The 23,962-nt window shown below is 42.4% G+C and overlaps 1 protein-coding gene across 1 annotated transcript; it reads left to right on the forward strand.

The window, feature by feature from the left end:
* Positions 1–1,153: 1,153 nt before the first annotated feature.
* On the forward strand, positions 1,154–23,231 carry SNX18 (sorting nexin 18). Its single transcript, XM_076362510.1, has 2 exons — positions 1,154–2,720; positions 20,199–23,231. The coding sequence occupies exons 1-2, from the start codon at positions 1,154–1,156 to the stop codon at positions 20,450–20,452; spliced, it is 1,821 nt and encodes a 606-aa protein (XP_076218625.1). The 3' UTR covers positions 20,453–23,231.
* The last annotated feature ends 731 nt before the right edge of the window (positions 23,232–23,962 follow it).

Below are 23,962 nucleotides of genomic sequence, written 5' to 3' on the forward strand. Positions count from 1 at the left end.
GCTGATGGGAAAGCATGAAGAACTGGGGACCAAACAGGCACATCTCCTCCGGATAACTTCTAATTGTTTGTGAACAGGAAGAAATCTTAAGAGAAACTTGTATCCAGGGATCCAAAGAGAGCTAAAAGATCATCAGTGGGATGGGATCTATCTAATTAGACAACACAGGACCAGGTGCCACAGGAGTTACTAGGGGAAATGATCAGGGCAGCGAAAAAAGATCGGGGATGGGATTAAGGCTGTTCCACAGAAAACCAACATCATCAGCAGCATGACCACATTTTTCAAGAGGGCTGAAACACACATTATCCATAACTAAAATGCACGTTTTCCTAACTCTAACCTTACTTTTCTTTGTAAGCAACAGCCAGCTGGAGGAGGACCTCCAGAAACAGCGCAACCCCCCCTTGGCATCTGCGCGATGCACCTCCTGCAGAGAAGCTGAAGCTGAAGCATCGGTTCATCCTGCTCATGGCGCGGGAACCCTGGGAAGAAAACCAAGCGCCCGAGAAGGCGCGCGAGCTTCTCGGCCAAACCCGGAGAAGTGCTGAAACACCTCTGCGGGGGGGGGAGCAATCCTGATGCGGTCGGGCGGCGGAAATCTCGTAGGCTTATGAGAAATCAGCCAACGGATTCAAAGAGGCTGAACGTGCAGGTGTAACAACCTGTAAAACCCGGTTCGAAACACTCAAAACGGGGCAGTTCGGGAGCGCTACCGAACCGTAACCGCGCCCCCGCCCCGGGCCGCGGCGGGAGCCCCGCGGCCGTCGGACGCCAGGGGGCGGGCGGGGAAGGGGCGGGCCGGGCCGGGGCCATCGATGGGGGCGGCCGCTCTGCGCTCGGCTCCTCCGCCCTGCCTCTCGGCTCTGGATTAGCGAAACTGGCGACGTGGGACGGTCGCCGGGCCGGCCCCCGCGCCCTGCCTCGCCCGCCGGGGTGAAGCCGGGACTCGGAGCCGGCCGCGGCGCAGCGCAGCGGAGCGGAGCCCGGGGAGCCAGCCCGCCGCAGCGTCCCCGCCGGCGGGTCGCGGAGGCAGGAGGCAGCAGCGGCGCTCTCCTGCCGCAGCCCCGCCGGCGCGGCGCGGCGAGGGGCGGCGGCACCGCGGCGGCGGGGAGCCCCCCGGGGGGCGGTCGGGCGGTCGAGCGGCGGGGCCATGGCGCTGCGGGCCCGGGCGCTGTACGACTTCAGGTCGGAAAACCCGGGGGAGATCTCGCTGCGGGAGCACGAGGTGCTGAGCCTCTGCAGCGAGCAGGACATCGAGGGCTGGCTGGAGGGCGTCAACAGCCGCGGCGACCGCGGCCTCTTCCCGGCCTCCTACGTGCAGGTGATCCGCGCCCCCGCCGCCGAGCCGCCGCCGCCCGCCCGCTACGCCAACCTCCCTGCCGGCGGCTTCGAGCCGCTGCCCCCCCCCGCCGCCTTCAAGCCGGCGGCGCAGCAGCCCGCACCGGCGGCGGCGCCCGAGCCCTTCCCGGTGCCCCCCGCCGCCGCCGGGTACCCCTTCCCGCCGGCGCCCTACGGCGGCTCCTACCAGCCCAGCCAGGGCAGCGATGACGACTGGGACGACGACTGGGACGACAGCTCCACCGTGGCCGACGAGCCGGGCGCCCTGGGCAGCTCCTACCCCGACTACGAGGCGGCGGGCGGCGGGGCCGCCGGCCGCTACCGCCTGTCCACCCGGTCCGAGCTCTCCCTGGGCTCCCGCGGCGGCGGCCACCCGGCGGGCCACCCACACCCACCCGGCGGCGGCGGTGCCAAGAGCTCGGCCACGGTGAGCCGCAACCTCAACCGCTTCTCCACCTTCGTCAAGTCCGGCGGGGAGGCCTTCGTGCTGGGCGAGGCGTCGGGCTTCGTGAAGGACGGGGACAAGCTGTGTGTGGTGCTGGGCCCCCGGGGCCCCGAGTGGCAGGAGAACCCCTACCCCTTCCAGTGCTCCATTGAGGACCCCACCAAGCAGACCAAGTTCAAGGGCATGAAGAGCTACATCGCCTACAAGCTGGTGCCCAGCCACACCGGGCAGCAGGTGCACCGCCGCTACAAGCACTTTGACTGGCTCTACGGGCGCCTGGCCGAGAAGTTCCCCGTCATTTCCGTGCCCCACTTGCCGGAGAAGCAGGCCACCGGCCGCTTCGAGGAGGACTTCATCTCCAAACGTCGCAAAGGCCTGGCCTGGTGGATGGACCACATGTGCAGCCACCCTGTGCTGGCTCAGTGCGATGCCTTCCAGCACTTCCTCACCTGTCCCAGCACGGATGAGAAGGCCTGGAAACAGGGCAAGCGCAAGGCTGAGAAGGATGAGATGGTGGGTGCCAACTTTTTCCTGACCATCAGTGTCCCCACTGGCCCTGGGGCCGGCCTGGACTTGCAGGAGGTGGAAAGCCAGGTGGACGGCTTCAAAGCCTTCACAAAGAAGATGGATGAGAGCGCCCTGCAGCTTAATCACACGGCCAATGAATTTGCCCGCAAACAAGTCACTGGTTTCAAGAAGGAATACCAGAAGGTGGGGCACTCCTTTAAGTGCCTCAGTCAGGCATTTGAGCTGGACCAGCAAGCCTTTTCGGCTGGCCTCAACCAAGCCATAGCCTTCACTGCAGAAGCCTACGACGCCATCGGGGACCTCTTTGCAGATCAGCCCCGGCAGGACCTAGATCCTGTGATGGATTTGTTAGCGCTGTATCAGGGGCATTTGGCCAACTTTCCAGACATCATCCACGTCCAGAAAGGTAACACCCTTACGTGTTTTCTGAAACGATGAAGTTTTATGTATCAGAGGTATGCACACAGATGTAGGGACCAGGGGCTAAATATGCCCTGTGTCTGGCTTGCTGGCCTTGGATTAAATCTTTCCGTGTTTTCTCAGGTAAACTGTTGCTAAAAATACAAAAAACACGTCAGTGACAATTTTCATTCTGTGCCAAAGGTCTAGACATAGTTGGGAATTTTACTGGTCAGAGGTTGCTGTGTTTGGCTGTGTTGCCAAAGTTCTAGACATAGTTGGGAATGTTACTGATCAGAGGTTTCTGCGTTTGTCTGTGTATCTCTGAAAGAAGCCACATCTGCCTATACTGCTGATACAGTAAAGATTAATGGTCTTGTTTACAAACCCTGGAGAACAAGTGGTATGAAAACATCTATTACTCTTTGATGTACGTTAGGTGTCTTAAATCTCTGATCTAGTAGATAATATGAAGTAATCTGAAGATGCCAGTACTCCTCCGATGGACCACCTTGTTTGAGGTGCGCATGGTGGTGTGTGCATTTTGCAGTGTCAGACAGTCAGATGAGATGTTTAAAGCTGCTGGGGTTTCTCAGTTCGGCCATGCATTAAACTCTCTTGGTACCTTTGTAAGAATAATGGTCTGCCATGGTGTTCTTAGTTGGAGTTGTTCATCCTTTGCCCTTACTATCATAAAAGATGTTGCTCACCTGTTATCCTTTCAGCATCTTTCTAGCTGAAACACACTTCTGAGGTTCAGATTGCTGTTTGTATGGCGCTTTGTGATCCATCAGAGAGAAACTCCAAAAATGAAAAAATCATCTGCTATATAACTAGTGACACTTGTTCAGATATATAGTGCTACAAACTTCTATTTATGTGTAGATGATTTCCCTGTTACCTGAGAAAATGCATAAGCTGTATTGAAAATTATTTTGGAGATTAATAAGTGGTGGTCTGCATCCCAAGAGGCAGAGCTTGAATTGTCAGTCACGGTGAATCAATATCTTTTGCCCTTATGTGACATTTCCAGGGTTTTTGCATCTGGAACAGTACCTTGAGTCTGACAATAAAAGAGTTGGAAGAGTTTTTTCAACAGATCAAAAAGGCAGGCTTCTGGGAGGTATGCATTATTGCTGGGAAGATCTGAGGAAACAGAGTTGGTACCAAGTGTACAATTTGTTGTTATTGAAGAAAGTAAGCTTTTCATAAAAATTGCATGCATCAAAGTCAGATTTCCATTCTCCTTTCAAATCTTGAAAATTGTGAGTGGAAACAAACTATCTTAATAGTATTTTGAAGAGAAAAGTGAGGTGTGCAGTCTAACCTTTGAGGAGTTGTTCTGATAGCTGCTGTGGCATTGTGTTCTGATAACAACTTTCAAGTATTTTAAATTTGGAGAGAAGGATGGCATTGGCAATGCCTCTTGTTTGGGAGTAGAGCATTTTAAAGTGAGTTGTCAACTAATAATAGGATTATCTGCAAGCTTCTGGAAAAAATAAAGGGAAAGATTTTTTTATTAGGTTGAAAAAGCCAGCAGACCATATATTCTATTTAAATAATATATCCTCAAGCTTTAAGGCTGTATAGAGTTCTTCACTGCAGTGTTTTTGGAGATGAGACTTTGAAGAGAGGATTGGGAATAATAGATACGTGCTTGATTCAACCCTGTTTCTTTTATAGTTCTGTTTGAATTTGTGCTTACTGGTTAGGTTTACCTTGCTGAACTGGGGAAAGTTCACCTAAGTGAGCTTCCACTAGAGCAGTGCATGAGCAGGATTTATGTAGAGTTGATTTTGTGGCAGAGCACTGTCCTGGAGCTGGTTGGAGAAACATACAGCCAGTCTGCGTGCAGGTGCTAATGCTCCAGCACCTCTGGGCTAACGCTGCCTTCAACACAGTATTATCCCTGGTACATACTTGCCACCAGAAAATGGCATAGGCTTGAGAGGTTGGTTTCTTGAGTGTCCACGTTCATGATAGGAACAGGGTTAGAACTGGGTTATGTGTTTGTTGTTGTCGTTCCTGTTACAAAACTGGCAAAGTGGAGGAAAACTGAGAGGAAGATGTTTTTTACACCCAGTATATTGCTGTTTTATTACTCTTAAGAGTTACTTGTAACAAGGTATAACTTTTCAATTCCAAATTGTAAACTTCAGATGAAAATATGAACTGTTTGGTGTTCTTACAACATAAGAGCTTTCTTTTAAATTTGCTATCTGGGATAGTTGCCAGTTTTGAGAATTATTATTGTCTGTATAGACTAAACAAATATCTGTTGGTGATAATAGATCATCTGAAAAATAGAGTTGACATGTCTTTCTTCCAGTGTTTTATTTTCTAGCATAAAACTTCTTCCTGCAGTAAAATGACCCCGAAGTGCCCTTAGAAGTGGTAGAAATAGCAGCCTGATTGATGCATTGCTTACATGGCCATGCCTTTAAAAAGATGAACTCTGAAGTTAGGAATACTTCTCCTTTGTTTTCTACATAGTGCAAATATATTGTCCACCTGGGATAAAAAACAAGACCTTTTCTAGACTCCATTTCTGTTTTCCCCTAGACCTGAGAAGGACCAAAAAATAAAGGCAGCTGTGCCCAAAACATGGCCATGTCTGTGGGTAGAATATTCAACTGCATTGTCCTGTTATGGGTTTGCTCTACTGCAGATAGTTGAACAGCTGCTGAATGTGATTTGGAAGTGTGTTTTGCGGTGTGGACTGGGAAGTCTGCACCTCTGGGGTTTTTTAATCATTTCTGCAACTTCTGCAAAAAGAAGGACAGAGAATCTGTAAGTCAGAGACAAAAATTTCCCTCCGTTTGGGCTTTGTCTTTTCTCCTAGAATTATGAACCAAAGCCATGTAAGCCCCACTGTTGCTTTGTGTGCATATCAGCCAGAAAATGTGTTAACCATTGTGCTATTAATTGCTCTGGGGTCCAGGTCTTTCTACCTCCTGTGCTGAGGACACCATACATGATCTGAAGTGTGCAGAAAGGGATTGTCATTTTGGTCACTTGTGTAAAACATGTGAACCAATGAACTGTGGGAATATTTTCAAACTGTTTATTATCTTATTAACATTGTCAGTATTTTATGAAATGGCAATGGCTTCAATAGGAGATTTTAAAAGATTCCCTTTCCTCTGCCTCCTTCCTCTTGAGCACCGAGTGTTTAAGGAATTTTCTGTGAGGGAAGGAAGAGTTAAAATACTGCCCCAGAAGAGACAGAGGAAGGATTTGAATTTTTCTGTCCCACATGCCAGTTGAGGACCGACTTGTCAGTGCTTTGTGAGAGACCTTGCCCGGTTTCGTGTGCGCTCCAGTCCAGGTCTGAAGATTCATTGGATTGAGCCCTACAGCAAAGAACGCTCTGAGTTGGAAAGTCCACTTTTCCATCTGGAAATGCTTGCTTTGAGTAACCCACTGAGGCTGGCATAGAGCATATCAGCCCCAAGGCATACAGTCCTTACAAACAACTTGTTGTTTTATAGGTTTTATTTGGAAGACTAAGCGATCAGGGGAAAACTGGCACCTGCAGGGGTAGATGATGGCAGAGTGGTGTCTCGAGCATCTAAGCACCCAAATACTTGTATGAATCTAGCCCTCAACCCCCCATAGGTAAATGCTTCTAAAGTGCTTGCATGAAAATATTCCTGTGCATACCTGTGTTTTTTGGAGTGGAAGACCCAAATATGTTAGACAGATATACTTGTACTCAGTTTTCTTTAGCCTCTGGCAAAACATTTGTAGAAGAAGAATGTTAAGTTTAGTAGGCTCAAAAACTAAGCTGCACTTTTGTCATTTTCTTTTGCAGAACTGGTGTATCTTTCAAGAAATACTAGATTCAGTTGCTTTAATTTTGAGAAGGAAAGCAGCATCCCATCTTCATTTGTAATGAATAATGCCGCCTTTTCTGTATTTTTAAGGTCTACTTGTGGAAATTCCCTAGGCATTCTTGGCAAAATAATTCCTAAATATTAGTTGCTAAAACTTCACTCAGCTGATGAGATCTTCTGACTTTAATAGTCTTCAACATAAACACTCACTGCAGGCCCATGCAAGTTCAGGTTCAGAAAATTTATGTACATGTAAGAATTTGAGATAGTGTATGCTACTACTGTAGCTCATGCTTGTCTGGCTATCTTGCCTTCATGTTTGCTTAGTGAGAGTAGAGAAGTTGCAGGTTTTTGGGTTTCTTTCTTTCAAGTTTTGTTTGAGGAACTACTATAATTGGCCTCTTGTGATTCCTGAGAGTGGAAGAAATACTGAGTAACTTGCTGTTTCATCTCTGCTTTCCAGATTTCTTCTTTCTCTTAACATTACGATGTTAATGCTAGACAAACTTTTGGGTATGATTTTTGCAAAACAGATTTGAGAAAGTGGTCTAAATATTTTCTAAGATGTAGGCAGCAATTCTGTTTCCTCTGCATGGCAAGATTTAAGAGAATTATTTAAAAAAATATCTGAATGACCTTTTTGCTTCTTGATTACTGTTTGCAAAGAGTAAAATAAGGCAAATGGTCTTATTTACCTGAAGCAAACTTAATTCTAGACATTGGCTTTAAAGAATGTGCTGGGTGTGTTTTAGAATATCAAAATTGCAGGCGAAAAAACATTCCAGCTGGAAATGCATCAAAATTTGAAGCATCAAAAAAAACCAAACAGCACTGAAACCTGGAACTCTCTGTAACATTTTTAGCAGTGTTTTTTTTTGCGGGGGGGAGGAGGGGTATGTGTGTTCACAAATAAATCAGACTGGTCAAAATTCACACCTAAAATTTTATATCACAATGTAAAAGCAGAGCTTTTCTCTCTTGCTTACTTTCTAACCTCTTAAATTTGTTGTGCAGACATGGTTTTTCCATCCCTGTTTTTCCTTTTATCCACTTTTTTTTTCCCCGCCCTCTGTCCCTCAGATCCATACACTTTGCATGCAGTTCAACTCAGGTAGCTACTGGCTAAAGAGCTAGGCATGTAATCCTAGCCAGATGACCCTTACAACAGCAAAAAGAGATGGGTACCTACATTTGATCTGTTTAAGGACTTGGATGAGAAAGGATGGATTGCTCCAGGACGACTTGCATTTTTTGGCCTGTCAACCTCCCCATTGCTGTTACAGTGATGATGTAGCATTGTCTGCTTGCTGCTGAATCACCCGGTATTACCTGCCAGTATTTGAAGGTAACCTGAAGAAAGCTGAGACTTTTAGATGGCTAAAATGTGAAAGAATCTTCACATTTAGAACCTGTATAAAATTTTAGCTTCTTTGGTGTGTGTAAAATCAGAGGACAATAATAAGCAAGACTAAAATTGAGCAATAGCCTTACTTGAAGATTAAACAGAAAGAGGAAAGAAAAGGACTTCTATGCCCTGTCTGCCTAAAAGATGCGTGGGTCTTTTTAAAGTATGGGGTTTTTTTCTTTTCCATTCCCCCTGCAGTATCTTCTTACCTTAGCTTTATAAGGGAGCAAGATTCATGCAGTCATGATGTCTTTCTCTTTTCTGTTACCTTTTGAAACCTGCTAGCCTGATATCATAGGCATTTGATGACAGAGAGACATTTCCTAGCTGATAAAACCCCAGTGATTTTTTCAAAAACAGCTGGTAGCAGAGGAAGAATATAACTGTTCCTCATGTGGGAGAGACTGCACATGTTACTGCACACCAGAAAGTCTATCCAGACTGCGCGCTTAGTCCCAACAGGCTGGAGAGGTTTTGATTAGAGCTCACACCTGTAGTAGGTTTGACCGCAGGTAATGCATTGTCACCTCTTGAGCTCTTACAGGTACTTGCTCACCGCCGGCAGTAAGGCCCTGTCTACTGGGAAAACCTTGTGGGCAGCTAGAGAGTAGCAGGACAGTGTAGATATTGAAGAATTAAAAATTGTTTTGTAGAAAGAGGAAGTAATTTTATTTCAAAGACTACATAATACCTTTTCAGTTCAAAGCTTATGAAGAATCTAGATGGTGAGAAAAAGTTCATTGTCCTCCTCTGGCAGCTGAGAGAACTTCAGGTCTTGCTAAAAGGACTTCCATCCAAACAGGGAAGACAAGAATTGGTAGACTGAAAATGGAAAGTAGCTCCCAGAGCTCTTCCAAGTCTTTGTAAGCACATTATCAAAAACAAACAAGCTGGCTGATTTTTATTTTGCAAGTCACCTTTGAAACAAGCACATGTTTCAGCCTTTCCAGGGTGAAAGACTTTGTTTGAACAGTTAAAATGCCAAGTTAATCTGTGCAGACTGTATAAATTCATCCAGCTGGTACCTTGCTTATTTTAAATTGCCTGGTTCAAATAGCACAGAATTTGAAAATTCTAATTAAAAAAATGAAATCACATTTGGCTTAGCCCCCAAAACATGAGTCTTATCAGCAGACTAGAGCAAACAAACGGCAAACGCTTTCTGCACAATCTTGTTTATGTCTTTCATGAGGGCCATGAGGATTTAAAGGAAATTAAAAAAAAAAAAATAGTGAAAAGGGTGTTTTAAATTTTGGAGTGTAATCTTATGAAATCGGTGACATTTAAACAATCTGTTCAGTTCTTGTCAGTGACTTTGGGTTGTTCCTGTAGCAGAGCAGGAAGAAGTGTGATGGTTTCAGCCTTTGTTTTAGGTAGGTACACATCATGGGTGGACAATTTCTGTAATCATAATGAACTGAACTACCCTTTTATGCCTACATGCAGTTTTTTCATAACACTATGAAAAGTGGATTCATGCTATGACTGGGAGTTTACATTGTGTTTTTGTCCTGTGGTAAAAAGCAACTTGCTATTCTATTTTTTTCAGGCATGCCATTTTGAATCTTTATACGCATGAATAGCTATGCTGGCTAACTGGCAGTATACTGAAGAAAGAACCGTTTTACCAGATATCATGGTAATGACACTACATTTTCAAGTCGCTTGCAGTTTTATGTAAGCCCAAACTCAAAGCGGCAGACCTCTTCCTCCTAAAAAGGCAGACAATTATCTTCTGTCTTTATAAAGCTATAATATTCTTGCTATATTATAATATGTACTATATTAATATATTAATTAATTTAATAAAGTTATATATTTACAATTTTAGATTAATTAACATAATATATAGTATATGGCATTTCATATATAATATAAATATAGCATTATATTATTATAATGTTCACATGTTCTGCTTTTGTATTACATACTATATTTTAACTGGTTACATTAATGAAATTAATGGCTACATTACCTTGCATATTTTTCCTGCAACAAGGAGTCTACTTCTTTTTGTCCTTACAGAGATACTGCAGCATTCAGGTTTCTAAGAGAGAGTATTTAAAGGGTACTAGGGAAAAAGTGGAGCAGTAACTGCATTTCATTTAGACCTTGACTCTTTTCATATGAATTTATGTTAAACTGTCTATGCATGTTGTATTTGCTCATCTTAGGACAGTAGTGGAGCTAAGCAGATGATGATGGACAAGCAAACACCATAAATTGTGCTCGCTCTTTGCTCTCTGCAAAGGCAGAAGGGAAGCAACATCCAAAAGCAGGTCTTTCATAGTGCCCCAATAAAGAAGGGATGTAAGAGTCAGTGGAACCTGCATTTATACTTACCTATCTCAATAATGGTATATGGATGTTGATATGCACTGTTACCTGTCTTCTCCTGTCCGCCCACATCCCATGAATCTTAAGAAAATTTTGAAGACGTTACCATTTAATGTAATGATGCTTACATCCATTTTGGCCGTGACTTATATTCATCTTCTGTAGATCCAGAGGAGACATCTCTGCTTATATGCTGTTAACCAGTTTTACTGAAACTTAATTTATATCACGCATGCACAGCATCATTTCTGATTTAGGGTGTTGTTTTGAAGTCAGCATTATGAACAGGGCATTTACAAAAGCTGTTAAGAGTCTGTAGCATCAATCTAGCAGAAAAGTGCCTGTTCTTAGCATCCTAATTGGGAGAACCTAGTGTTCAGAACCTATGACAACCGAACTGTAATAGACCAACTTAAATTCTGGAAAAACAGAGATTTATCTTAAAAACCTGTTTGATGCCCTGTTTAGATGTAAGCTAGCTAGTAAGCTAGTAAGAAGTACTTAAATTCACTGAAAGGTTTCATGTTGGTACTTCTGCAAATGGCGATCGCTTAAATTTCCAAGTGTGTCCACCCTGAAAAGCATGACTGGCTTTCTAACAGGTAAACGTACCGTGTTTCTAGTGACCAGCCTAGTTTAAGTTTCACTCCTTTCTGTCCCCCAAGTCTGCAGTGTCAGCTGAAGCCATACCAAAGAAAAACTCCTTAAATGGTACGTGGGAGTGCCGAAAAGTACAGACTGTCTTAGAATTGAGCAAAACCAGCATTACCTAGTGTTTGCGTCTCAGGCTGTGGTGCAAAATGCTATGTTCGTGGTAATGGACAGCCATATACACAATTTAGCTGGCTTTTAAGATCAAATTATTCCTGACAGGCCTCCTTTCAGACATGACTACAGGTACCTGTAAAATCAGAACTACTCATGAATACAGTTTAAACACGCTTTAGTGGCTGAAATAAGGTCATTTGTTTGCTTGAAACACTGTTTGTGTACAATACATCTAAAGATACGTTAGTTTTAAAGTCACTGCATTCAAAATTTGAATGGAAAACTCCCACCCGATTTTGCACAGTTTTTGCATGGGGTTACCTAGCACTATGGGCTTTTTTTGTTTTGTTAATGCGGTTATGCGGGGCAGTAGGTGCAATAAACTGATAATTCTGTAATGTTTCTTTCATTTCTTTTGATATCTTGCTCTCGCCTCCTATTATCAACTGTTTCAAGGGCAAACTGTGGCTTGTTGCTCACATAGCAGTGTGGTGTAGCATAGCCCAGCAAAACATTCGTACTGGAGGTGCTGCACACCAAAGCTTGTAGATTCCTCTGGAGGACTCTGGAACTGAAATGCACATTGCGAATGTGATAATTTCAATATTTTTCAGTAGCAGGAGCATTTTGGAGCCTCTGAATATGCACAGGTATGATTACAGCCCTTGTAGACCTGGATAAATAAATTGGCTGTGTATTCTCTTCCTATGTGAGTGTACACCAACTGGCAGATGTATGCACAATGAGTCTAATCAGGTCTTAAATATCGCATTATTTAAAATTAAAAAAAGATTATTTAGGCACGCATAGTATCCGTTAACCCTGGTAGTTCTTTAAAATTGAGTGACATTTGATGCTGTGCATTCTAACACCATCGTTAATCGGTTATATATTAATTAAATCAATGTATATGTTAAAACCACCAGATGAGATTAGAGTTAATCAAGTTTCTGAAATCTCTAGCAAAGACTGTTTTATTTGTGCGTGACCTCTGAATTATGTAGATTAGAAGGTGATTTCATTTTGAACCGAAGAATGCATCTCTGAGTCATAGCTTTTGATGAGCTTTGCAACAGGGTAACTGGAAGAACAAATAATTCTGTCTGATGTTAATAATCCTGCAGTCAGTCAATATTAACCTCGATGTTAGCAGAGTACTGTGATTTATGAGCCTAGATTTATAGGATAGTATTATTTTATTCTGTGGGTTTTTTTGAGCAATGGGCAACGAAATAATAAAAAATAAACCTCACTTTTTTAAACTATTTTTAGGCTGCAGATTCTAAAAGCATTATAGCCATTTTCACGTATCTATACAAAAAACCCTTGTAATACTAAAGTAATTGCGATTTGATATATTTCATTTTTATATTTCTAACTTTCATTATGAAAAATAGAATGTTGTTAAAGTAGTTTTGCACCCTTAATGAGAAGAATATAATCTTTGAATTAGAAAGACTGGTTTTGAAAACTGAGTTGGCACTTTCAGAAAGAACAAGTGACTTCATAATTTTGCCTTTGATGTTGGAGGTCACTTGCTTTTTTCTGTTTAAAATTGTAAAACGAGATTTTAAAGTAGCAAGTCATTCCTATATTAATTACTGTAATGGTACTTTTTCCCTGTGACATTTCTTTTATACAGTTCAGTCCCTACTGGAGAAGTCTTCTGGTTTTAATTTCAGGCAAATTCCCATTATGCTGTGTTCCATTCTAAATCTTGGCCAGAATATGTAAAGAATTTGCAGAATCTTAATGTAGGCTTCTTTTGTTACTCTGTGCTCAGAGCGTTCTTAAGCAAATAATTTGTCAATGTAGTAAAATCTCTATTCTGCTACACATAATTTCGTTGTTTCACTTTGAATTGAGAGAGGGAAGTTGGGGGCTTTTTTCGGAGTAGGATTTCATGCTATGTGTAATCTCCTGTGGTGCTTCTGCAACTTTCCTCGTGTTGGAGCTAATGATTGCGTAGCCCTGGGCTGAGCTGGATCACATAGCTAAGCCATTGATAGGACTAAGCCACCGTCTCCCTCCCCTTCAGGCCAAGTGCAGTTTTTTATTGGCCTAGTCATTTGAGTCATCCCATAACAACATCTTTGCTAGATCTGGTGTAAGTCGGACAGCCATGTAGACAGGCTTGTTCTGGCAGTAGTCTGCTGGATTAGAGATAACGTTCTTTCCTCCACAGTTGTTTCTTTCAGAAGGAAGGTAAATCAAAACTGTGCTACATGCACATGGGCTACCCAGGGTTTGCCTTTCAAATCTTTAAGCAAAGAGCTGTGTTTAAGTAACCTCACCGTTAGGTAAGGAAAAAGAAAACTTATTTCTAGTTACATTTTCTGCTTTTGCATCCTTTGATGAAAGCAACACCATGAATATATTGTTTTCTCCCTTCCTTTTAGAGATGGTGTCTCATATTAGAACAGTGTCTTGTAATAAAAGTAAAGCAACAGGGGTTGTTAGACGAGTTGAAAGCTTTCCCTTCAATAGCACGCTTTGAAGGACACACCATGCCTACCATTAGACCATTTAGTATGATGGGCAGCTGAATGGCTTGGAAATGTAAGTTGTTTTACTTTCTAGTAAGTAAGGTACCAAATTTTTTGTAGCTTGCTGATAGTAGAAATATGAAAAATTCTTTATTGCACAGGTCATTTTATTTTCACAAGATTTCTGAGGTACAACTGCTGAGAGACTTTCTTTGTCAAACTTGTGAGTTTCTTTAAAGATCACAGTGTTTTCTGACCCCAGTTGTCCTGCCCCATGAGGGAGCCATCTCTCAGAGGAGCCTTCGGACTTCAACACAAGGTCTTGCTGTCACACCAAAGCCTGTTGGCCAGGGGACTTCTCGAAGGCGATGGTCAAGAATATGGCGCTCTGGTTTTGCCACAGTTACCACTGATGTCAAAGCCAGAATGATCACCCTGCTCGGGTTTTTTTCCGTTCTGCCATTTTTATGGCTGTTGTCCTTTTCAGTATCTTTTACGAATAGGATCTACAAATAGAGTAAGTCCAGGTTTGTGGTTGGAGGAGTTGGTGGTCAGGTGCCCTGTTTCTGTCCCTCAGAACGGTTACTGCTTCTCACCTGCAGCACAACCAGCGGCCCCAGCGGTGTGCTGGCCCATGCTCGCCTCCCTCCTGGCGGTGATGGAACCAGCAGGGAAAGGCAAAGAGTCATCATGTGAGGAGCAGCACATACTGTTGAGCTGGCACCCAACTCACTGCTTCACTCTCCCTCCCTCCCTCAGCTCCATTAAAAATGTATTTCAGAAAATAACGTTTTTGTAAGATATCAAGGGGAACCACAGGACTAACTTTTGTCTCCCATGTCTTCTTTCAATCCTTTTGCAGTTGTTTTGCAGTATTCTTTAACTCAACGTATGAAGTAGAGTAAGAAGAACATGGGTATTTGCTGAAAGAAAGTGTACTAATCATAACTGATGTGCATGTAAACTGTTATCTCACTACTAGTAAAAGAAATCTATTTGCTCTGTTTTAGCATAATTCATCACTGAAGTGAAAGAAATAACTGCAGTGATAAAGACATTACAATTACAGGGTCTAAAAAATTAACTGGTTGGCTCCTACAAGCTGGGTGAGTGTTTAAGTTCAGTATTTGGAGTGAGATACTGAAGGCACTGATGTATGGGTGACTTAATGGATGACACACGTTCCTGAGAGTGACTGTGAATTGCAGACCTCCGTGTCGTCAGCAGATACTTACCACTGCTTCAAGTGCTGTATTCTAGGAGTGTTGAGCCGATGCTTATTTGTGTTTCATCCCATGTGCAGTATTACTTCCTATATGCAGTATTACTGTATGCAGTAATACTGTATGCTACAGCAATGATTTTTCAATGATTTTTCAGAAATAGCAATACCATTATTAACAGTATCAGTAATTACTGCTTGTGTTTTTTAAGAATTGAGCAAGCCTATCTGTGAAACAGATGTCCACTGTAGTAAGCACTGTGCAAATACAGAGCAAAAAGGGCTCCTGCCCCAAAGAATTCCCTTTCTCTAGGCTTGTCTTTATTTGGATTAGTAGCTTCAGACACAGCTGACATTTCATTCCTGACTACTGTATGCAGCACTTGAAAGCTGATGTTTGGGTACTTTAGGGAGAGGTGGAGATGGGGCAGTGGGAAGATGGTACACCCTTAGTAGTTGCTGCTCTTCTTTGGCTTCTGATTGCCTGTGCTGGCAGGCGCAGGGCAGACCTGGCTTCAAGTGGGACAAAGGAGTTGAGTGAAGAGCAGTCTTGATTGCAGTCTTCATGAGCTGAGCCCCAAAACTTTTGCCTTCTGGTCATGTTGCAGGCTGCAACTTGGACTTGTGTCATGCACACTAAGTGTGAAGAACTGATCATACCATGCAATTGGAGAGCTTGGAGACGCATATGCATCAGCATGGGTTTACATGTATATGCATACTTAGAGTGTGGAGGGAGTGTGAGTACAATTTCAAGTATGGATTCAAACCCACCCTTAGTTGACTCTTCACACAATCTCAAAGCATTTATTAGTGTAATAAAACTGCAGGTGATGTGAAAATATATTGTTTCACTCAAACCTGAGTGCTCTCAGGTTCAGGAATTCTTTTTTTTTATTTAATTTTCCTGAATGTATTTGACTCTTCCTGCCTCACTGCAACCTCATGTTTGCATGGGCAGCTTACTGACTCAGTACACTTCCTTTTTTGCTGATAACTCCTCAGCACCCATTTAAGTTGCTGTTTGTATTGTGTGTTTTACAGCTTGGACGTATTTCTTTCTAGCAGGAATTTTACGTTGTCCCTGTCTTCCTGGCTGCTAGCACATTACTATAAATGTTCCTTGTTAACTGTATTTATATCATCTTGTGTTGTCTAATCTCATACTTCAAAACAAGTACTGAAACCTGCGAGTTTCTCTTAAGCCCTTAGCAGCATTCAGTGAGCACCACTGTCTGTTTAACATCAGGCTTTGGGCAATGAAAAAGAACATTCACATCTGCTTCTCCCCACCTTTAAAAACAGAAATAGATGAATAACAGCTTTTCGCAGCATCTTTGATCCAGGCCGTCTTTGCTGTTTGAAAGGTAGTCCTGATCACTGGAACATGGTCTCCTGACTGAAGGTCTTTTCATTGGACCAGAAGCTTTAAATGCATGGGCAAGACTTTACAGAATCTGTAGAGCTGGAGCTGAAAATACTCAAGATTTTATTTTTATGTATTCCATCCCTCTGGGAACAGTGCATTGGCAGATATTTATCCCAGACGTATTCAGCAGGAGGTTTCCTTCAGCTAACATGCATTAGGAGATTGCTGTTCTGTTTCTCTGAAACAGGCTGCTGTTTCTTTTCCCTAAAATGCATGTTAGCCTTTCCTAGGGCTGCCATAATTCTGCTTTTGTTTTTTAAATACATCTTGCTTTTTTGGATTATCCAAACCAATGCTAGATGTTCACACCATTAAATTAAAAAAAACAAGAGATGTTTCTGCAGGTGTACTTATGCCAGAGGGGACTTGCTCAGCCTCAGCAGCCTGCGAGGGCGGCAGCAGGAGCTGGGAGGTGCTGGATTAGATGCTGAGGGCAATGGATAGATTAGTGAGGATGGAGGTGGAGGTGTTCCTGGTGTACAGCCTGGGGTGGGACTGGTTAGGAGTTGTGAGGAGGCATTAGAGGTTACCATGGGACCTGTCCCCTACTTGGGCATCTCTGAGCAAGACCCTTGTTTTCAAGCAGGGATGCACACAAGGGGCTGCTCTCTGCTCCCCAATTCCCTCACCCTGTCCTCCTCCCCTCTTTCACCATTAGAAACCTGCATGGATCATTGCACCCTCGACATCAATGAATCTCTGCTCTGTCTCAGAGTTTTGCTCATGTAGATTCAAATACAAGGGCTGTAGGCTACGGAGAAGTGTTTGGAGAAAACTTGGGATGAAATGTGTTATGTTATTGTTAGTAAAGCTGCTTGCAAAGCCATGCAAACTAACAACACTTTTTTCTAAGATTTACTAAACTAAGTCTTGCAAACTTTAGTAGATGCTGAACAAATCAAAAATTACGTTTTAGAACAAATGATCGTTTGCTTCTTAAAATAAAGTACATGGGCTTTATTTCTGTGTGTTTGGGGAAGGTTCTTTGTCCTAATAAGCTAAAATTTTCCCTCTATTAAGTTATTTTAAGATTGTTTCACTAACAATTAAACACTTCATTTAGAGGCACTTCAAAAGAACAAGCAAGTTTGTACTTAAGCATATGTATAAGTTCTTGTCACACATTGCTGACCTCTGGTTGTGGTCTGCCTAGGTTTTAAAGGAAGTTCCACTATAGGACCAGTATGAATCCATATGCATTAAGAGAGCAGTATTAATGGTTGCAAGTTTTCCCCTCTGATTCCTTTCCCTAATTATAAATCTTTATTTCTTTTTTTAATGGCAAAAAATGTATAATGCATAATATGTCTAGTCTGGAGAGGTTTAGTGTTTGGTGATGTACGGTTTTTATTGATGTAAAATAATTTGAAGATTATGCATGATCCAGAACTTAGTTATGCTTTCAGTTGCTGATGCTGTAAATTTCAGTATTTTTCTTCCAGTTTGGTCATTCTAGAAATAACATCTAAAGCTGTTTCCCACATCACAACTGAAGAGTTGTCATGTTTATTTAACCAGCTCCATCTGGCTTCCAGTAAGTCCCAAATTTCAGTTTTTCACAGCCGTGCATGGATTTCTGCCATGCCCACAGAACACAGAGAAAATTTCTGCTAGGCCTGGTTTTGTTTGTTGAAAGAAGAGTCCTTTTTGCAGAAGAGGGGATTAAATATTTTTCAGATCATGCCCTACCTCACAGATTCCTCACTCCTTAGAGGAGAAAATACAGATCTTCTGGCACAGTCCCACTGCTGGCACCACTGCATGTGGAAAAGGTTTTTCGGTGGTGTTTATTTGGGCCAGGCTGGAGATGATGAGGTCAATCAGCTGAAGCAGCCAGTGCCAAGCTTTCAGCCACCACACCGGCATGCTGTGGGGGCCAGGAAGGTGTGAAGCCCTGCCACCACCTCGCAGCCCCCGGGAGAGCTGGTGCCCTTGGCCTTTGGACAGCTCTTTGGCACACGAGGTTCAGAGCGTCGCCTCTGCCTCTCGAATACCAGCGTCCTCGGCCATGCAGCCTGTGGTCTATGCTTACCTTGTTAACCTCTCTGCCACAGTTTAAAAAAGAAAAGTAAAATCTTTCATATGGTCTTCCTGCAGGTACATCACACCGGAAGGGAATTACTTATGCTCGCGACTGAGAGCTCACAGCAGGGCTGCAGACAGGAGATGCCACGTACAGCACAGCCTAAATGCAGATTACGCAGAAAAATATGATTTTAAGAGTAGAGAAGTACTGATAACAGAGGAAGTATTTTCTGAGTGTTTGCAATTAAAAGCATCCCCCGCAACAGTTAACGAGTTGTTATTAGAAGTTGAATGGAGAAAAGTCATGCATGCTTCTCTGATTTTAGGAATTCAGATTTTATTTACAATGCAAGACACAACCCCCATTTCATTTCAAAAATGCAACAAACTCTCTTTCCCCAAGTCTGCCAAATCATCTGATATTTTAACTTGCTTCTAGTAAGAGCTTACCTTGATCCTGCATTCTACCTGACTGCCTGGGAGAGTTGGAGATGGGCAGGGGATGAGCCGCAGCAGGCAGGGGAACATGAGAAGCGCTTGAACGAAATGCAGCGAGCAGCGGCCATGCTCCCCAGTTGCTTCCCAACCCGCTGTGTGTGCAGCAGACCCAGACGCGTCCGTGCAGAAGGTCATGCTCCAGACCTGAATTGCAGAGATGTCTCAGGGCACTGGGTGGAGGCACGTTTGAAATGGCTTGTTAAACAGGCACAGGAAGGAAAGGACAGAAGATAGTATTACTGCTGATGAACTGCTTTTTTACTGTTTAATGGTGTTTACTACGTGTGTGGATTCAGGCTTACAAGAAGACAAACCTGCTCCCCCAGCAGATAGAGTGGAGGTTGTCCCCCTGGAATATATAGGCAGAGACGTTTCTCTGTTAGCTTGCTGGCTAGTGTCACTGTAGGGAGTACAGAAAAATATTTCTTCAAAGCAATGTAAAGGGAGTCCTGTCAGCGAACTGTAGTCACGTGTATGGTAAGAAGTGTAATCTGAGAGGAAAGAGAGTTAAGACATTACAAATAGTTGAAGGAACAAGTAACTTAAGCGTGATCATAAAGAATGTGAAAAATGTCCTATCACTAACATCTTGTGAGAAGATAAAATCTGTATTGGTCTGATTGGTTTTAGTTATATGAATAAAATATGTACGTAATATTTAAGGCAAAAAAGTTGCTCTATGGGAAATTGAGTCCAAGAAAATGAATGTCTTAAGACATATCTTGGTACTCTGTCATTATATGAGTCTGCTTTGGGTAGGTCTGTTTTGGGTAGGTCTGTTTTGGGTGATGTTTCATTTTTGTAGGATGTGTGTGCTTTAATTAGCTATTTGGAGAAGGAGGACTGTCAATTCTTTTGCTCTGTTTTTCTTCTAGCTCTTACAAGACTGCGTTAGGTCTACGTGGATGTCTGCAACTTTGAAATAAACTTTTAGATTGTTTAGTACTCGGTAATTAATTTTGGGGTATCTGTAGTGTAAAAGCAGAATGGTGTATTGGCAAGATTTTGTGCATTCAGATTTCCTTTTCACACTTCACAAAGATTGGGAAAAGTGATGTTTCACAAAGTCCAATTTCTTAATGAGGTTATTTTTCTGGTGTTTATGTAGGCTTAAATTGATCTGACTAGTTTTCTAGTGCTTTCATTTTTTCCCACTACTGGTATATTTACCCATTATTCCTGAAGGAGACCATCTGATTTTTAAGATTGTGAAATAGGCATGTTTTACTAACTTTTGCAAGCTAGACCCTTAAAGTGTTGTGGTTTTTTTAAACAAGTCTCACTGTTCTGTGATTTTTTTTTATATGAAAGCTTTTATTTTATTCCTTTTCATTCATATATATATATGCGCATGCATATAAATACATTTAGAATGAGCCTTGTAGAAATCCTTGTTGTTATTACATCACTTGTTAAAGTACAGTAGTTGAGTCTACATTGTCCTCACAGTTCAACTATTTTGTTTTGTTCTTTACACAGGAGCCCTTACCAAAGTAAAGGAGAGTAAGCGGCATGTGGAAGAGGGGAAGATGGAGCTCCAAAAGGCTGAGGGCATTCAAGAACGCTGTAACATTATTTCTTTTGCAACACTAGCAGAAATTAATCATTTCCACAAAATTCGTGTGAGGGACTTTAAATCACAGATGCAGCATTTCTTGCAACAGCAAATACTCTTTTTTCAAAAAGTGACACAAAAGCTAGAAGAAGCTCTTCACAAGTATGACAGTGTTTAATCTCTGAACTTTGAGTTGTGGACTTCCCTCAGCATGAACGTGACCCGGGCAGCGGAGCAAACGCTGCTGCTGCTGCTGAAGAACTGTTGCCAGCGGTAGATGGTGGTACAAGGATGGTTTTGTGTTCACCTGGAACCCCGGTTTAATCTCCGATTATGTAGAAAGGAAACAGTTATAGGGCTATGTAGTAGAAACAGTACCACGCATTGTAACTAAGTTATACTGTGTATGCCTACACTACCATTGTAACTTTTTTGAAATAATGAGTATACTATTTGCCTTATTGCTTTTTGAAATACAGTATTTTAGTGCATACTTTGTAGACCTCAAAACCCTTTGGGTCTTTAAGGAAGTTGGCTAGATAAAAGCCTGCTTCAGATGCCTTTTGACTTTCCTAGATTTGGATTTCCTAAATTCAAACAATTCTCTGTTTACAGACTCCTACTAGAGCAGCTATGTGATTCTGTGCCTTTAGACTCTTTTTCCTTTTCTAGTAAGTCACATTTTTATGATTGAATGAATGAAGGGTTGATGCCTATGACAGGAACTGATTATGAAATCTCACATTGACTGGAAAAAAATCAGCTGCCATCCAGTTTGCACAGCAAGTACTGTCTTACAACAAAAGTTGGCTCAAAAAGGAGAACTTACATCTATTCACGCTTTCCCTGAAAATAGAGACTACTTGTTACATGTACTAAGATGTTAAGCACATATACAAAAATACACCACTTAATTCCCTTTCTGAAATGAATAATACAATGAGGGGTTTTTTTTTCAGTATACAACATTACTGTGAGTGGAAAGTTGAAGAGCTGGCCTAATAAAAATGATGTATATCAAGGGGATATGAATGCAAGCTACGTGGCTGGAACATTTTTTTAAGTTTGAAATGATCTGCTCATTGTTCAGTTGCTGATTCAGTTTAACTTCAGACTTGCATCTACATTGGCAGTTGTCTGAGTTGAAATTCCACTGTGATTCATTAGTTTACTAAGTTACAAGTTTTCAGGGATGTTCAGTAATATAAATGGCCTGAAATAACTCTTGGCTGAACTGACTTGGAAAACAGGTGGCATTTTTATGTTTGTAACACTCAAGAATTAACAGTTGTCTTAATTTTTTTATAAATATTTTTGACAAGCAGGGTGCATTTATATATATGTAAACACTATCTTTTAAAGAGTTTTCTGGCTTATTTCCCTTGAATTGAGTCTGAAGTCTGTGTTTCTTACCCATTGGTTTCCTTCTTATAGGTCAGTATGAAAGAGGTTTTTTATTTATCCTATCTTTTTTCTCCTAAACAAAATAACAAAACCTTCCAAGAAAGCAAAATGTTTACTTTTTTGTTTTTAATTAAATTAATCAAAGATAGCCTAAACAAATGAAAGCCTGGAAAAGGAAGTTAAGCAACAGTTACATTTAAGTACAAATCATTCCTCACCTATGCAGCAGAAATGTGCGGTTCTTTTGCTTGATCATGTGAGTTTCTGTAGCTTAACCCCACACCTCTGTTTTAGAGGAATAAATGTAAGAATGTAGTTTTGGTTTTAAGATTCATCCCCAAATGCTTGGAGACTGCTATTTTGCGCAAGTTGTGTTTGGCAGTGCTTCTAGTACGTACCCAAAGAAGTAAAATATGGAATAATGGCAAGAAAAAAAACAGTATTTGTAAAAGAAAGGACAATCAGTGAGGAAAGACTCCATTTCCAGGCTATTAAGAGTGCTGCAAACAACAAGGTTGAGCATATAATAAGGACCATAGTCATAGGGCTGGCTTGCTCTTTATCTTCCTCGTGGTGTCTCATTCTACATTCAAAACCACCACTTCCCCTAACAGCAATTCCCAGCAATACTCCAGCTTCCCATATGTCATTTAGTTATGTGAGATAGTGATGAGCTAGGTTTGAGCTGAGTTCCATGGCTTATGTTTGCTTAAGCCAGATACTGTTCTATTAAATGTCTTTGCAGTAATTAGATCAGACTACAATCAAATTAATGCTACATGGAGGTATTAAGACCTGTTCAGAAATTTATTTTCGTCCAGTTGAAGTATTCTAAGAGGTTAGTATTAATGACATGTACATGTCCAGGAGGAAATTAAGCTGTGATATGTATACATACAACATTATCAGACAGGTACAGTTTTCCCAAATAAACTGTCATGGCCTTCACCTTACTTTCTCATTTGTGAATTTTTGGGGCGGGGGGAAAGTGGGGATGCTAACTGGTTAAACTTGAGGTACCAAAAAAGCTTGACTGGAATTCTGGATCTGAATTGTTGCAGAGTTTGGAAAGGTTAAAATCTGCATCCGTATTAGCATCTTCCTTTTTTCCTCACTCATTATAGAGTTGGAGTAAAACTGATGTAGGGAGCCTGAACTCCATTAATGCTTGCTGCACTACGTGAGAACTACAGTTTTAATTTTATTTGAAACAAGTATGACATTGACCACTCATGACTGACGGACTACTGGACGGTTTGGTCTGAGATCCCAATGTACTCTACAGTAAAGTGAATGTATGTTGTGTGGGACTTTGGAAGCATTAAAGGAAAGCTAATGGAATCCTTTTGAATAAATGAATGTGGAGGAAAGCAAATTAGCTCTATAGCATAATGTTAAATGCCTTTGTTTTATTCCATTCCTGTAATTTGTTTCTGATGCATCACAATTTTTGCATTGACAAGTAGTAAGTATCTGGTATACTTGTTGGGGGTTAGAGAGGTTGAACTGAAAACTGCAAGAAGATCCACTGAGGTATTGGTTTCTATTAAAGTGCTGAATCCAATGAAAGCTGTGAAATGAACCCATCAGGGGAATGTATCTGCTTAGAATCACCAGCAAGTGGAGTATGAGTAATCATAGAATCATAGAATGGTTTGGGTTGGAAGGGACCATTAAGGTCACCTAGTCCAACCCTCCTGCCATGGGCAGGGACATCTTCAACTAGAGCAGGTTGCTCAGAGCCCCGTCCAACCTGACCTTGAAGGTTTCCAGGGATGGGGCATCCACCACCTCTCTGGGCAACCTGGGCCAGTGTTTCACTACCCTCAGCATAAAAAATCTCTTCCTTAGATCTAGTCTCAATCTACCCCCCTTTAGTTTAAAGCCATTCCCCCTTGTCCTGTTGCAACAGGCCCTGCTAAAAAGTTTGCCCCCATCTTTTTTATAAGCCCCCTTTAAGTACTCATAGGCTGCAATAAGGTCTCCCCGAAGCCGCCTCTTCTCTAGGCTGAACAACCCCAACTCTCTCAGCCTTTCCTCATAGGAGAGGTGTTCCATTCCCCTGATCATTTTCGTGGCCCTCCTCTGGACCCGCTCCAACAGGTCTGTGTCTTTCTTATGCTGAGGGCTCCAGAGCTGGACGCAGTACTCCAGGTGGGGTCTCAGCAGAGCAGAGTAGAGGGGCAGAATCACCTCCCTCGACCTGCTGGCCACGCTGCTTTGGATGCAGCCCAGGGTACGATTGACCTTCTGGGCTGCGAGTGCACATTGCTGGCTCATGTCC

The sequence above is a fragment of the Aptenodytes patagonicus genome, chromosome Z, assembly GCF_965638725.1.
Source record: "Aptenodytes patagonicus chromosome Z, bAptPat1.pri.cur, whole genome shotgun sequence".
In the NCBI taxonomy this organism is placed as follows: domain Eukaryota; kingdom Metazoa; phylum Chordata; class Aves; order Sphenisciformes; family Spheniscidae; genus Aptenodytes; species Aptenodytes patagonicus.